This window comes from Agelaius tricolor, unplaced genomic scaffold (assembly GCF_023055355.1).
Source record: "Agelaius tricolor isolate 1412-34295 unplaced genomic scaffold, bAgeTri1.0.p SCAF_5, whole genome shotgun sequence".
Taxonomy (NCBI): Eukaryota; Metazoa; Chordata; class Aves; order Passeriformes; family Icteridae; genus Agelaius; species Agelaius tricolor.
The window spans coordinates 8,825,467-8,841,982 of NW_027269265.1; the positions used below are offsets into that span (position 1 = coordinate 8,825,467).

The 16,516-nt window shown below is 45.0% G+C and overlaps 1 protein-coding gene across 4 annotated transcripts in view; it reads right to left on the reverse strand.

Moving 5' to 3' along the window:
• Window positions 1-16,516, reverse strand: part of CEP170B (centrosomal protein 170B) — a 58,242-nt gene that overhangs the window by 35,589 nt on the left and 6,137 nt on the right. For all 4 annotated transcript variants that reach the window (XM_071426302.1, XM_071426301.1, XM_071426300.1 and 1 more), the window contains exons 3-6: window positions 9,108-9,197; window positions 6,039-6,119; window positions 3,492-3,548; window positions 2,065-2,203 (exon numbers count right to left, since the gene is read on the reverse strand). In XM_071426302.1, coding sequence (XP_071282403.1) covers window positions 2,065-2,203; window positions 3,492-3,548; window positions 6,039-6,119; window positions 9,108-9,197 — 367 coding nt within the window. The remainder of the gene's footprint in view (window positions 1-2,064; window positions 2,204-3,491; window positions 3,549-6,038; window positions 6,120-9,107; window positions 9,198-16,516) is intronic.

The following is a 16,516-nucleotide window of genomic DNA, read 5'->3' on the forward strand; positions in this document are numbered from 1 at the left end:
CAAAACAGCTCTTTCCCTAAAGCCTCTTTCTGCTGCCACTAAGCAAGCCCACTCCCCTTAAGAACACTACAGCTCTTCTTTTCACTAATCATTTCAAATTGCTGCCAGTCCTCCCAGCAGCCGAGGAGAAACAGTGCATGTGTGCAGCTGAGGACAAGGTGAATTAGTCACCTCGCAGATGAGAAAGGGATCCACTGATCATTCTGCTCACGTGACAGAGATGCTTTTGGGAGAGCCAGGGACTGATTTAATGCTCAGGCTCTTTCCACAGGCTTCAGTCCAATCCAGCAAAATACTTCAAACAAAAAGTCCTGATTTCCTGTATATTCACTGGGGTTAGCAGCACTTTACAGATTTTTTTAGCTCTGCCCATCAGTCCCACTGCATGTGACATACTTCAGTGCTGGTCCCCAGCAAGAACACAGAGCCCGTTTTGCCTCAGACCTCTGGTCTGTGCCCAGTGAAGATGACAGAAACAAAATGCAGGTCTGCAAATCACAGGCCAGAAAAACGGGTCACCTTGCTGAAGAGTCACTCAATGTCCTGGCTTTGAAGGTGTTCCAAATATCCACTGCTTATGCTATGTAGGTTAAAATCAATGAGAGTGTATTTTGGAAGGTGGCAAGAATAAAAAAACTGAGTGTTCATGGAACCAGGTAGTAGCAAACACAAAGTGGTTCCAGTTACTGGCAAAGCTTTCCAAGAACCTCCTGCCCCTTGAAAGGCAGTGGAGAGATCTTCCCCCGTTGGAGTTCACCCCTTCTCACCCTCACCAATGTCACACTTAATCATCCACAATTCCATCCCTTTACATTCACGCTTGTCAGGCTCAGTCCCAAACACAGACACAGCCAAAGCAACACAAAGAAAGGTTTTCTAGTGCAGAAAATGGGAGTGCTTCCCACACAGCTGGAGACAGCAAAGAGACCAGGGAGGAACATTTCACTGTTTTAGTGCACTTTGTCATCCTAGGGGGATTTTCATAAGGACAATACATGGGAGATTATGGTCAATCAATCCACTCCAATTAGTTATCATGAAGCCTTAACAGATCTACCCAAATGTGTATACTTTTCTAGAAAGCTGCCATACCTGTCTCTAGGCAAACTCACCCAAGATGTTTACCTCACTCTTTTACTTGCCATCCCCTTCCCTCCATTCTCCTCCCTGATTCTTCCTCCAACAGAGTGGGCAACTCCCCCTGCTAAACCCTAAAGCTTTCCAATTGCTCTGCCATCCTGAAGCCACAAGACCACCACTGGCAGTCATGTCACCAGTATGATTTAAAACCTTTTTTGTTCCTCCCATGCACCAGCAAGCCATGAACTGATACCTGACCAGAACTGGGGAGAGAGACCTGTCAGGACAGCACACACAGGGGGCAGGAATTTGGGTGAAATGGGTGAGACAAGACTGCTGGGAAGGTCCTGGCAAACCATAATGGGGAACACTCATGTTCCCCAAATTCAACAAAGGATCTTTAAAGGCAGGCAGCAGTTGTGAACAAAATGGAGAAGAGAACGAATTTCTCAAACAGAAAAGGTTTGAAGCTGGGGAACAGTGAACCTGAAGCAAACACCTCCCAGTTTGGCAGTCAGTTTCAATCCCACATGTTGGCACGTTAGGAAATACAGCCATTTAAAACCATCCAGGCTTTGTGAAAGAAATGGCTTGCTGCTTCTTTGCCTGCCAGCACCATGCCACAGCAGCTATACATTTTCTACTCTGAGTCACCCTCTCTGTTCAAACACCAGCTCATGATTAGGAAATTAAAAATAGACCAGACAGGTGCCAGAGAACTTACCAAACCTGCTCTGCCCACAGGTTTTCCAGAACACACACAGCGACAAGGCATGTAGGAGCCATCACACCAGCTGACTTTTTTTTGAGACTGAATCTCCAAAAACCCAGAGTCTGGAATAATCCAAGAGCTTAGAAAGATGATCCTTCCAGAACTGCTCCCAAATGCAACCCGCAAGACTCTACTGTCAGAATAATAACCCAGCACAGGGCTCAAGCTGCACTTTGCTCAGAATCCAGAAGAACTGGTTCCCAAGCAGGTACCTGTAATTGCTTTCCTCTCTCCTTTCTCCAGCTTTGCTTGTGGGGACTCTGTGTAGACGCTGTGCTCCATGGGCTGCTCCGCCCTCTTCACGGCCGTGCCTTTGTAGTTCATCTGGAGTTGGCTGGTGTACTTCTCATGCTGCAGAGACACCAACAGCAGTGAAAACCTCTTCCCCACCAACAGATCACCCAAAACTCCACTGCAGCTCTGTCCTTCAGCAAAAAGCATGCACACCTGGGAAGAAGCTACAGAACAGGAGGAGTACCCCATTTGGAAGCCATTAAGTGACAATTCTAGTACACAAGAAGGTCACTGTGACTTAGCTCTGCAAAACAACTAATTAGCAAAATCCCTTAAAAAATAGACTGAGAAGAATCAGAGCACAGGCCATTCTCCACTCAGGATTCAAATCCTGAAATCCCCTTTGTTCTTAAAAGAACATTATAAATTATTTCAGGGCACTCATCTGCATTATCTCAGTTTTTCAGCAAAGGCAATTGGAATCTATTTGAATTATTTTCTCCAGACCCTTTCCCCAGCCAGGAAAGTGATTCTACCTTAAAACAGGTTCCATATTAACACAGTAAATGAGCTATTTAGAAGCTGGTTTATTACAAGTAAATTAATAAAAGGGTGAACCCATCCAGTTTATCCCTAAGTAAGTTCAATGAATCATTTGCCCAATTGTAGCTGTTAAATTCCCTATTTTTGCCAATTCCTAAACATGGAACCAGGGCTAGGAAGGCAGTATCTGCTAGCCAAGAGCTGATGCATGGCACTGATAGCCCAGTCCCACAGTTGAACATTATAGCTTTCTTGCCCAGAGGGGATTGCTTTTCTGCCTTAGATAAAGGGATGCTTGAATATTTCTTACCTGCTACTGAACAATGTTTAAAAAACACCTCACTCCTAAGAAGACTGACTGCTACTTACTCAGTAAGTAAAAATTGGGAGCTTGAAGGCAAAAATGAGATGATACCCATGAATAAATTAAGCAAACTTCAGCCTGATTGAGGAGGTGTGGTGGAGCTGGCATAAGTCACCATGCTCAGAAAAGACATCTGTGCTCCACTTCTGGGGAGAAAAAAGTTTTGCTGTGCTTCACCCACAAGTTCATGTGCTGGTTATTCTTTAACACGTTACAGCTTTAAGGAACCTTTTTTTTCTTGGCAGTCATGAACATACAGAACTTGATCTACATGTTAGCACAGGGATAGGAGATCAGAGTTGAGATAACTGGGAAATGTATCTCTCCTCAAAGGAGGGGTTCATTAAGTCCAAATCCAAAAAGAGCCGCACATTTTGAAACATTTCACTGCCATCAAGAGTATTTTAATATTTCACTCTGCTTGACCATCACTAGAGTATTTAAAAGGTTGTTTGTTTTTTTTTTTTTTTTAAGTGCACTGCACCCAGCCACTCTTACCTTTAATGCTTCTTCTGGGACTTTGTGTTGAATTTGTTCCAGGACATACATATTCGAATGTACAGAAAATTCATTAAGGAAAATACAAAGGACTTGAATGGACAAAGAAATTTAACATTTAGTCACAGAAAGAAAACAGGATCATAAAACCAGAAAGTCTTAAAATAGACGGGGTAGTTAAAGTTGCCTGTGCTGCAGCCCAGCATGGTCTTTGCTGTGCACAATCACATTTGCTGGGCATATCCAGGACAGCTGAGGGGCAGCAAACGTGGGCATCCTGGCCAAGATGGGCCAGTTTCACATGCTGGGTAAGGGAGCAGCAGAGCTCAGCTCCTTGCTCAAACCCTTGGGACTATGGTGCTCTCTTGCCCTGGCAAGGCCTTTCAGTCACTGCAGTTTTCTAGATGAAAAGTAAATCAGGTCATGAGCTGCTGTGACCTCTTAGGGAGGGAGGCATTCACATGGTTGAGCCCAGGCAATAATCCTCAGCAATGCTGTATTAAAAAAAAAAAAAAAAGGCAAAAAAAAAAGCTGGCATCTGGAATGTCATCATGAACAACCCAATCAGCACAGCAGAAAGCAAAGAGGAGGAAAAAGGAAAGATGGAAAATGTTAGACTAAAAATAAACCCAGTGATACTGGCCTAGCAGGGAAACTCTGCACAGCCTGTAAGTGAAACTGTAAATGGAAAAGAGAAATGCTCTCGTGCAATGGGACACAGAGACTCCAAGACCTCAGGAGATGCTGCCATCCACACCAAGCTGACTGCAGTGTGCACAGAAAGCTCTGCTAAACAGAGTGGCACCAACACAGCAAAGCAGAGAAAGACCTTATAGCTGCCATAGGTACAGTACATCTTACAAAGGTTACTCTAAAACCTACATTCTTTAAAATTTTCCTGTTAAGGGCAATAAATTCTACAACTCATAAGTATAACCATTCATTTCACTTGAATATGCATGAAAGGGCTGCAGGACTAAATACTTAAACTCAGCTGCTCATTGCTGAGAACAGCTTTCTGTAAAAAGTTTAAACTGGTATTGCAGCCATTAAAACCCAGCCATGCTCCAGGCACTGATTTTTGCCTTCCCAGGACTGGAGCTCACAGCAAGTCTTCTCTGCATTTCCTCACACACCAAGAGACCAGAATATACACAAGCAGCTACATTAAAAAAAAAAAAAAAAAAAAAATTTGCAAAATCAAGAAAAGCTTCATCTGAGGTTGCCTGTAACAGATTTCATCACATGTGCAGCAAGACACCACCTTTTAATGACAGGATTCCAGAGGAGAGTGACCAAGACCCAAATTATGACCCATGGCCCAGAAAACTCTCTTTTCCTGCAGATCCAGAACGGCACCCACAAGTTTAAGCAATCCTGGTGGCAACAGTGAGTGCTCCTGCACTGTCACTGCAGAGAGCTGAAGTATCAGATCCCTGGGAGACCAGCAAGGCTGAAGGTTTGGAGTATTTCAAGGGCTAAAGCATGGCCAAGCACAAATGGATTATCATGGGACAGCAAAAGGCGGAAGAATGTGGCCTTGGGGTCAAGGATGCACAAGAGTTTTCCAGTCAAACATTTTCCCCCACCAAATTTAAAACTAAAACTTAGTCTCTGCCTCTATTCTCAGAAATGTCTGGACTGTTTTAATTGACATCTCCCCAGAAAAGAAAAAAAAAACCTGAAGAAGACACTTGCTACTTCTAAATTCAGCTTGAGTGGGCAAAGTTTGGCAGATAGAAGCAACTGTAAAAAAAGTGAAAAAAGTATTGGATTACATGAAAAGACAGCAATAGGAGCCTCTACTTACCACTATTGCTCTTCAGACTCAGAAAGGCATGTCAACATCTATTCTTATAGCCAGCCATACTGTCACATCAGGGTAAAAAAGCAAAGGGATGAAAGCAAAGGTGTTTTAGCAGACACTGGCAGGATTTGTGGTCTGTAAATAAAGCAATAACTGCAACCTAGCTTCCCTTGCTAGAGGTGAAATGTGCTATTGCTAAAGATTTACTATTGCATTTTATGGCAGAACCAATTTGCACAGGCAAACTTTAATCAGTACACAGTCAAGGTCTAGCCACAAACTCCACAGCTAAATGTTGAAGGCTGAAGGCCTGAAAATTGTCTGAAAGAAAGCATCTGGGTGAAATGACTAATAAAACAAGGCAAATTGAATGAAAAAAATATAGGAAGATATCAGTTCATACAAAAATATATGAACTATGTTTGCTCCCAGCTAGTACCAGCTACAGTTGCCACCCAAATAAAAAGAAAAAACCACAACCCTTCCTTAGGAAGAGACTGAAAAGGCACTTCCACATTACTGCCAGTGCAGGGCCTGATCCAAAGTACAATGAAAAAGCAGGCATCATGATTAATGTGCTCTGAATCAGGTTCATGTGGAGAAACACAAGCTCATGAGACACCCAAAGGCTCCAAACAAACACCTTACTCAGTAGACACAATTAGCCCTGGTACCTCTCCATGCAGCCAGCAGCACAAAACCCAAACAGAGCCTGAGTCCCCATCCTCTCCAGAAAGGATATCATAGCCGAAGCGAATGACATCGTTCAGTTTCAGGGTGATGTACTTCTGGTCAGGAATCCTCACATCATTGACAAACGTCTGCAGGAGAGAAGCACAGGAATGGGTTTGGACCGAGGGTACCAGGGTGATGGATCTCAGAGCCATCTGCTGATGGCACTGCACGTACTCAGAGTGTGCCAGCACCAAGTCAGGAGCTAGGAGCTAAGTTCCCTGGAAAAACCAACACCAGCAAGCAGCTCCCATGGGCAAGTCAGAGCACCCCAATTATGCTTCAAAGCAAGGTGCTGTGAAGGGACCTTTAGGGAGATTTCCTTTGCACCAACTGCAAATGCAATTTTAGTTCCTGACTTGAGCAGGTAAATGAGGTGCCTGAAGTTAGGAACTTCAAATGCTCTTGGTTCTCCTACACCCGTCTCAACCAGCAAACGGTTGCAACTCATGCCCTTAATTACTGAGCTAGGAATCAGCTTTCTGCTGGATGCCAAACAAGACTGTGTCAGCCCCAAGGCCTGATAATTTAACAAGCAAAGCCTATCACAGAGGAAGGGGAAATGAAAATGCACAGGGAAATGGGAAAAAAATTTGAAGCAGCATCACCATGACACCTGAGGCCACACTGTCCGAGATAACCAAACCCCTCGTGCTGAAACTTCACCCGCCCCTTTTGCCCATGCTCCAGGCAGTTAACTGAGGCTGAAAGGAACTAACATCCTTCTAAAGGTGCAAGACATGTATTTCACAGCTGTGAATAAATGTCTTTGATGTCTGTGCTTCCTGAGGGAACCCACTATGAAACAATTCTCCCAGACCAACCGAGGATCAAATCAAGCATGCGTGGACATCTTTCACAAATAAACCCATGTGCCTTTGCAATGACCTGGGCCAAACAAAAATAAGAAGGGGGTGAAGAAGCCCCAGAGTGCTGATGGGGATTAGCCTCTCCCACAGCTGGATTTGAGGCAGTCAGACACCAGGAGTTAGCCTACTTGGGAAGGTGGGATTCACCCAGCCTCTCAGACCAGGAACCTGCTGCTGGGGCTTCGTGCCATTAATGCAAATGCAGCTGAGAAAACAGAATTAAACTAGAAAATGAATTTGCATGTTTGCATGACTGCAGCACAGTCTTTTCCTTCTGTCTTCTCACCTCAGCCAAGCCAAACATGCATGATAAGACCTAGTATTAACCACAGATGAAAAATAAATGGTAGAGCAGGAAACTAGAATCTCAGCAGACAACAGCCCCCAGTTTCCTGGCAATTTACAGAAGAGTTGGGAAACAGGCCTGTAATTTCAGAATAAAAACAGTGAAGCTAGTTAAAAGGCACAGAATTCCAATTTGCATTAAAGTTTTTAATATTTAAAAAACCCACAACAGTAGCATCTGGAACAAGAATAATTGTTTGCTGAATTTTCTTCAAAAAAGTCTGCAAGAACCCATTTTGATAGTTACCTATTTGTCCACATTTACTTGAGATAAAAGTAACTTCAGTAAAATTCTTAATCTGGATAGAAATGCTACCCTTAAAAACAAAAACCTCTGAATAGAGACAGCAGAATTACCTGAACATTATAATAAAAACAATATAAAACATTTTGACAATTAATATTAACCAGATTATCCAGCAAAGCCACATAATGCATTGCTGACTACTCAAATACAAAATAAAAGGAAATTCTCAAAATGGATTTAAAATCAAGATGCTCAAAAGTGATTTCTTTAGTTTCAGGAGGGAAAACAAGTTTTTGTGACAATTTTCAAATAAAAATATGTTTCTTGCATGCAAAATTTGGTTTGGCCACAACAGACTTTTTCAACAGAAGTGTCTGATCAGCTGCAAAAACAGGCACTGCTGCAACTCCCTTTTACTCCACTGCCTCTCTAAGCATAAGTCTACTATTAAAATGCTGTAAATTCTTATGCTTTAGCATGTGATAGAAAGATAGAAAATAATTAGTGGTACATGTCTTCCCTCCCTTGCTAGCAGAATCTTTAGCTGCTATTTTGCCACCATGAGTTAAATACCACAGCTTTTGAACCAGGGATCCAGCTAGAGTCCAGACCAGTTACTGGAAATATTCCCATTTCAGCAGGGCTCTGTGCCTTCAGCTATTAGGCTGAGAAGGATCAGCACTCATTCTTGCTGTGTTCAGATGCCAGAAGAGGCAGAATGGTTGAGGACTGCTTTAGCCACTGTTTTTGTACAAGTTTCTGGGCTCATCTTGTGGTTTTGTGGCTGTGATGGTGGAGGGCTTCTATGTCCAAAACAATGAAACAATGGCTGCAGTAAAACCCCCACTGGGAAGACAATTAGGTGAATTTAGCTTAGGTCTGCTCCAGCAGAGGAACAGCTCCACTTGTATGAAAAAACTACCAAAACAGAGGCATGCTAAGACATTTGGACATTTTTAACAACAGTGGTGTATTTAAGTATCATGGAATTCAGGTGTCTACCACCACTGCATAAGTTGAAGCAGAGCAAAGGTTAAAATTCAGTCAGGCTCAGTTCCTTCTTCTGTGCTCACAGTATTCCTCAGTCTTCATGCAAAGCAGGCTCAAGGCAGGCAAAAAAGCAATTTTTATTATTAAAAAAAAAAAAAGAGGTGGTTTTAAGTAGTTTCTCCCCAATGAAATTAAATTTCTCATCACCCCATAAATCACTCCATGCAGTGACAATGAAACCACCAAAAGGTCACCCTGCTCATGCTGAACAGCTGCTCCAGAATCTCCACCAGTTTAAAGTTAACATCCCCAACATGAAACTGAATTTAATTCCTCCCCTTTTGCAAGAGGCTTTCTAATTTTGTGAGCCCTGAAGCGTTCTGCGAGGACACCAGCAGAGAGGGAAAAAGCAATACAATATTCACCAAAGCTTTCCCCTCCCAAGACGAGATGCTACACGACCTCCACCTCAGGCCTTGCAAATAATGATGCATGTTTGGCTTAACTCGTGCCAACAGCTGCAGTGACCCAAAAGGGTCTGAGAGCAGGATTCAGCGAGCACATGAGTGCTTGCAGACTCAGCACAGCACCAGGCCACCCCTGCCAGCTGCAGGTTTGGTACTCACCCCGTTTAAGCTGCCGAGATCCTTCACCCAGTGCTCATCCTTGTCCTTGTCATAGTTGATGACAGCGTGCTGCTTATCCACACTGCGGGACTGGCAATGGAAGCACAAAACGAGCATCAGGCACAGAGACACTGGTCATCAGAGCAACACTGAGGCATTAAACTGCCTTCATGGGGGTAGGGGGACAGAGGGGGAAAGCAGGGAGGATTAAATACTATTTACTGCTATAAATAATGGAAGGATAAGCAGTAAATGCTTCCACGGTTGGTTGCAGAGTTTGAAGACAATACGCTATTTTCATGGAGAAGGGAAAATAAAAAGTTTTTAAAAATTGCTGAAGGCTGTCAAGACTATGCCACAATTTCAATAAATTATATCAATACACACTGAACAAAATCAGTCAAGCTGAAAGCCTGGGGGCCAGGATCTGAGCCAGCATGAGCTAGAAGATCTCCATTTTTCAACTGCTGAGGCCAATGGCCTCAACACTAGGGATGCTCCTACTTGGGATCATTTCTTCCTATTTTTCAAAGAGAAAAAAAATCATTTTCTTGAGTTACAAACCGAACTTGTTCCCAAAAATTTATACTGTTCCCAGGATTATGTCCTGGAATTGATTTAAATTTTAGGATGTGTTCCAAACTAGAGGTTAGTAAACCTGGAATGAGAAAGAAAGCAACTCCAAGAAAATTTAAACTGTAAACTGGGTTTGAGTACACTGAACTTAACAGTGATCTGGTGCCACTGGCTTTGTCACAATGCACAAGTAATGCACCTTATCTTCAAAACAGAGTGTGACACTTGAGGAGGCATCATGTCAGACTTCTGAAAGAAGTGCTAGGACAAGATCTATGAATAATTTTGAAATATGGTGTGTTACAGCTATAAAGACACCAGACTGTCTGTTTTTAGACCTGCTGCCTCTCGTAACTTGAATCCTTGCTGCAGGTGACCTCAGGCAGACACTGGAAGCAGTCTCTCCATCAGCACGTACACACAGCACTGAGACCTCCCTGGTACCTCAGGCCAGGGGAGGGGAGAGCAGGGAGACCAGCCAGGCTCCAAGTCAGCTAATCCTCATCCTCCTGGGCACCAACCAACAAGTTCTTGCTGAAAGTCCTTTCCTTTTGCCAAGTATAAACACACTGGTTTCCACAGCACCGCTCTCAGCAAGCCATTATCTGGCTTCTTGCAAGCATGCAGAGGCAAAGATTGTTTCAGGCAATTCCTTGGTGAAAACAAAAGAGGTTTTTTTCACACAAACTGCTACTATTTTCAGGAATTTCTTCTGGCCCCACCAATATCAAGCACATGGGAAGTACCACAACACCTGAGAAATGGCGTCTCCTTCCCCTGCAGAGCACCCATCAGCCCAGGAGACACATCCTCCAGAATAACCTTGAAGTACCAATATGAAGCAAGCACTATCTGGCCAGAAGATTACCCTTCCACCTTGCAACATCCCTCACACTATTCATGACATGTCACCCCAAGCAGAGGCAGTGAGGACAGGGGCAAGTGACCCTATGCCTCCAGCTCCCTCACTAATACAGTTATCCACATGCTGCTGGACTTCCAAGGAAGCACTTCATGCTTTGCTGCCCAACTGATGCTGCTCAGACAGCAATCACCCCCCAAAGACACAAACAGATGTGGGACAGGCAGAGAAACCATGGCTGGGGACAGCCCACCTGTGCCTCCTGCTATGCTGAGCACTAAACAGGAGAAGCAACACAGAGCAAAGCCCTCCCAGGAGGGGCACACACAAACCCCTCACCCCCATGCCATCCCCACACTTGCTGTCTGAGCCCTGACCTCAAGGCAGGGCACTTCTTAAGCATTTGCAGTGAAGGCAGTGCTTCTCTCTCCTGTTATCCACACCAGATGCAGCTCCTCAGTCCATTTTCAGTGACCCAAGTGGCTGTGGCAGGTGGGTGCAGTGCAAGGTAAGGATGGTCCAGGTGAGCACAGCTGAGGGACACTGCCCAGGCCCTGCACCTCAGCACATGGCCCTGAGGACAGGAGTGTCTCCAGGCACAGCCCCAGGTGCCACAGCAGCTGATGTTACACAAGCTGGGGTTGTTCCTGATCTGTCACATGGTCCCTCACACCCTTTGGAGGATGTGAGCCCAGAGCCTGTCCCCACAACAGTCTGGCTGTTTGAGCACTGTATGGACAGGGCTCCTGGAGGGATCACCACACCTCACCTACACAGCAGAGGGGGATGACCATCCCCTCTCCCTGTCCATGGGCATTTATGTGCTGTGCTTCATGGCATTGGAGTCAAAGACAACCATGCACAGGCAACCATGCAAACCCTGCACAGCACAGACATGGTCTGTCTTCCCTGTGATCCCTCTGCTACTCAAAACTGTGGATGCCACTGTTCCCAATGAGATACAAGGGAATGCTGATAAACTGCTGCAGCAGTGTTTGCTTTAGCTTTTTACAGCACATCATGGAGGCTCATTTAAAGATTAACAGATTCTAAAGGCAGAACAAACCATTTAGCTTCCTTCCAAGGGCAGAAAGGTTTCCAGACCAAAAAGTTAACCCAGACAAAAAATTGGGACAGATCTGGTATCTGATTTTAAATGTATCACAGGTCACTTTAAAAGAAATTTATTTCTGGGAACCAGCTGTCTCCAAAAAATTCAATTTGCCCTGCATCTGACCCTGATGTAACTGAGCACAGCCCTTGGTCTGCTGTGTTCTACAACAGCTGACTTCAGGCACTCAGGGGTCCCCAGTCAGATGGGGGTCATCTCAGGGGAGCAGACATGTATTCCTGCAACATGATATTCCCCTCCATAAATGCAGAAAGAGGTCACCAAAGGAACCAACTTATGCCTGTTTTCCAAGGAAGTTTCAGCTGTGTTCAAGAAAGCCTATGGCAAAAAGAGTCAAAACAACATGCAAAATCTGACCCACAGTCTTCCTCCAACCTCTCAGCATCTCTTTAAGAGCACATCAGGAACAAGGCAAACTGTTATGCATATTGCACTTCTGTGAAATTTCATGCTTTTGTGGAGAAGAGAGGAATTTTCTTAGTTTTGTTTACGTTAAGCCAGCAAACATCACAGGAACTGGCAGCAGGAGTTCCTAGGGGCCTGTCTCCAAGGAAACTCAACTTAAAGTAACTAAAATCACACCTTATTTATTTTGATGCAGACTTGCCAAAGGTCACTCTTACTTGAGAACTGAGGTGTGGTTTATTTCAACATCAGTCACATTTAACATAAACTGCTCTTGTGTGCAGTGCCAGCAGCAACTCAGCAGCTGATGGTGCTTTTGTCTCTTGCAGAGAGGAGCAGGCTCCCTTAATCCCACTTCCCAAGAGGAGACTAACCAGTTTCCATGCTGGTAACAGCTGAGAGCCCAGGGACAGTCACTTCAGCCCAGCAGGCCAGTGGTTTCTAAGGAGTGACCTGCTGAATCACAGAAAGTGATTCAAGAAGCCTGAGTCAACACATTACAGAGCTGCCCATGGGTGCAGAGCTCCCAGCCACCTGCAACTTCACTGGAAAGATTTTAGGCATCTCTAAATTGAAAACCTGCAATTAAGTTGACTGAGTCACTAACATAAGAGGACTTCTAGCCTAAATGCACACGTGCACCAAATACTGAGTCTTGCTTAATGGTCAGCCATGACCTCCACAACCAAAGGCAAGGCTGATCCGTCACGAGTAGACACAGGGGTCCAAAAAAAAACCAAACAAAACAACAGAATTTCCAATAAAGTGTTACTAAGAAACCTCAATTACCTATATCCAGATGTCAAAAGCAAAAAAATAATCTGTTTCACCAGAAAAGCACTTGTGATGGGGTGAGCAGCAGTCCTGAGCTATGGGTAAGATATCCAAACAACCAAAGCAGAGCTGGAGCACCTCAGGGGAGGCTGAGAAGGGGAAAAGAAAGAAGGGAGGTATCATCCTCTTAAGCAGTGGTGATCTTCAAGCAAGAAATAAGGCTACACTCCAAGAGGCTGGAAATGAAGGAAGCACATAGCATTCCCACCATATCCCAACACTGGACCTGTTATCAAATGAAAACAACTCTCAGGAAAACACGTGTGCTTTTCTGATTAAGAGTATTTACACTCCTCTGCAGGGAAAACATGGGCACTGATTTGTTACTACACTCAGCCCTCATCCAGGGCTGGAATTTCCAGACATTCAAATCACTTCCTAATATAAGGTTGTGTTGCTTTTCTGTCATACAATCTACCATGCATCATGTTTTAAATACCTAGTAGACAAAATGCACACACAGCATATAACTGAGGATGGAGGTTCTTTATATATAGCTCTTCCTTCTTCCATGAACATGTTAAGCAGATGGTACAAAACACAGGAATGGTACCTGGGGGTCTGCCAGTCCCACAGTGGTACCAACACCTTGGATCACCAGTTTCCAATCAGCCATGCAACCAGGCAGCTCACTTGTGATTCTCAAAACTGCACACATCATCAAATCAGCAAAATCAGCTTCAAAAGCTTGCAGGAATCTCCATAGAGGCACAAATCACACTGTGGCTACGTGTGCTGTGCACACCCTACAGCTTTGTGTTTGGGGAAGGGTCTGATCCAGAGAACAGGGATCTCGGGATGAAAATATGAGCTGCAGAGATGCCAAACAAAACCCACAAGGCAAAAAGACCTGCTTAGGAAGGCAGGAGGAGAAATACAGCCAGACAGCCTGTGTTTCCCCACAGGGCCAGGGAGCAGACACAGCTCAGCTGTCTGTGCAGATACAGATGCTACTTTTTTCCCCAGGAGAATTACCATGGGTGAAAACCTACCGGTTGGGGCTGAGATTTGGACCTCAGCCCTGCCAGTGCCGCGAGGCATCGTGGCACTGGAGATAAAATAAACAAACATGAGCAGTTTCCCTGTTCCTCACTGCAGTCTGCTGTGCACTTCTGGCACAAAATAACTGCAGCGTTCTGGTGGCAGCATGCAATAAAACAGTTGCTCAAATACTTTCCATAGTGAACAGGTTACATTTCTGCCAGTACTGTGCTCTGCACAAGTGTCCCAGTAAGGAAATATAAACCTCTGCTGGTGTCCCACTTTAGAACGGAGACAGACAAAACCAAGTTTAAAAAAAAAAAAACACCAAAACAAACAAACAAACAAACAACCAAAAAACCCAACAACAACAAAAACAAAAGACCCAACAAAACAACAACAATAACAACAAAAACCCATTTACAGGCATTCTGGCCTGAAATGTGAATTTTGCTCCTCAAAAGTAAACATATGCTGGATAACATTTAATGACAGATGTGAACACCTCTTTCAGGAGGGGTGTTGGGTCACAGATGGGTCCCCCTCTTTCACCACAAAGCATCTCACAGCGCTGTGTGCACTGGCCCCTCCAGTACTTTTCCAGAATATCAGTGAATGCTCCATCCTGCCCCAGGCTGGCTGCAAGTGTGTCACCCCTGTGGCAGCCTGATGGCTCCCAGGGGCAGGTGCTGCCAGCTTCTAATGACTCTACCTGAGCAGACAAATCTCTTCAGCAAGTGCAGCCACCTCATCCTGGGGCTGGACTCTCTTTACAGCTCCCAGGCTGCAGAGGCTCCTGCCCTCAGCTCTGCTGCAGCCAAAATCATGGGCTTTGCAGATCTGTGGCTGAAGCAGGGCCTGAGTATTCAAGCAAAAAATAAGGCACTGAACAAAAGAGAGAAATCCCCCAGGAAAATGAAACTGTAATCCCCACAGCTTGGCAAAGGGATTTGGAAGCTGGCATGATTCCCATAAAAACTTAACCCGTTATTTTGGGGTAAAATGGGTTTTTGCTCGCTGGTTCCCCATCCCCAAAGTGAACTGGTTCAAGTGACCCAGGGTCAGATCCTGACCACAGGCAGGGAGCACGCTGCCCACAGATGCACTGGCTTTTCCTTTGTTTTACATGGCCACCCAGGAGGAATGGAAAAGCATAATTTAAGGTGGGACACAAGCCTGAATTTTTATAGTGCAGCTGAGCTGCTAATGCCTGGATCAGGATCTCATACAAGGAAGATACATCTCCCTTTTTTGTCTGTCCACTCCAGAGTGGGACAAACCCTCTCTTGGCAGTCCAGGCTTCCAGCACCTTGCCAGCTGCATGAACCCCTCTCAACCCTAATAACCACCTGCCCTCAGTGCCAGCATCACCTCTCTCCCTACCCTGCCTCCAGCAATGAACTCCCCTCCCAGGTCTGCCAGTCTTGATATGCCTCTAGCCTCCTACACCCATATGCCATTAGGCATCATAACCTCCTCCCATCAACTGCACATTAACAGAACACAATGGGACAAGGAAGAGCCAAAAAAACAACTCTAGGCCTGGAAATACAGGATGTGCATCCTTCCTCCCACAGCTGCTGTCCCAGCACCTGGAAACACTACCTGTCAAAAAGCAGCACCTTCCCAAGGCTAGATCCATTCCCTTCTGTAAGACACTTCCTTTGTAACACCTAATGAGTTACTCTTGGCAATTCCCAACACCCAGGGACTAACTTAGGTGCTTGTTCACATCCTCTGGATAATTGCAGCAAAACGGCACAGGTAGGGCATCTCCCCATCCCAACTACAGCTTCCCACTTCCACCCTACACTGCCATGGGGAAGGAGGTCCAGACACAACAACCAGCAGAGACTCCTCATGGCTTCTTCTGGGAGCTCCCAGTGCTGGAAATACATGAGCAATGGAGGGATACAATTTCTGCACCGTAGCGAATCCACCTAGAACGACCAGGAAAAAGATCATCTACCAAGTTCTCACCATCTGCTTCTTCCCAGCATAACACTGTAGACAACCACACCTATTCACACTCGTTTATGTATGCACTAACTAAACTACACAGGAGAGACACGGTATTATCAAGTATGGCCCAAGGAAGGCAGGATACATCAGGTCAATGAAACCTTAATTTGACCAGATGTCACACACAGGCAGGGTTCATCTTTGCACTCTATTATTTGTGGAGCATGCCGTGCACCCTGCATACCAGACACAGAACAGATCCTGCGGGGAAAAATACCCGGGAACGGCACAATAACAGATTGCATCTTCATGCCTATGTACACAGGGGCAGAGGCAGGATTACACAGGCAGCCTTCACACCAGTGTGTTGTAACTGCTCTGCAGTTATAAACACTTGACTTAGCAGCCACAAGAATACTCCTTCAGTGCCTAGAATGCTTGTAATTCCCTGTCTTTTTAACAAAGCAAGCTAAAAAGATGGAAACGCAGTATTGTTACCTTTGTGTGATTCACCACAATGAACTCGTATATCCAGCTCACAAGGCCTCAGCACTTGAACTGACTAATTGGTATCATAAGCAGCACTGGTCCCATCTGGACCAGTGACAGATGCTTGGCTAGGAGCTTTCACAGCTCTCTTCTGACACCAGAATAATA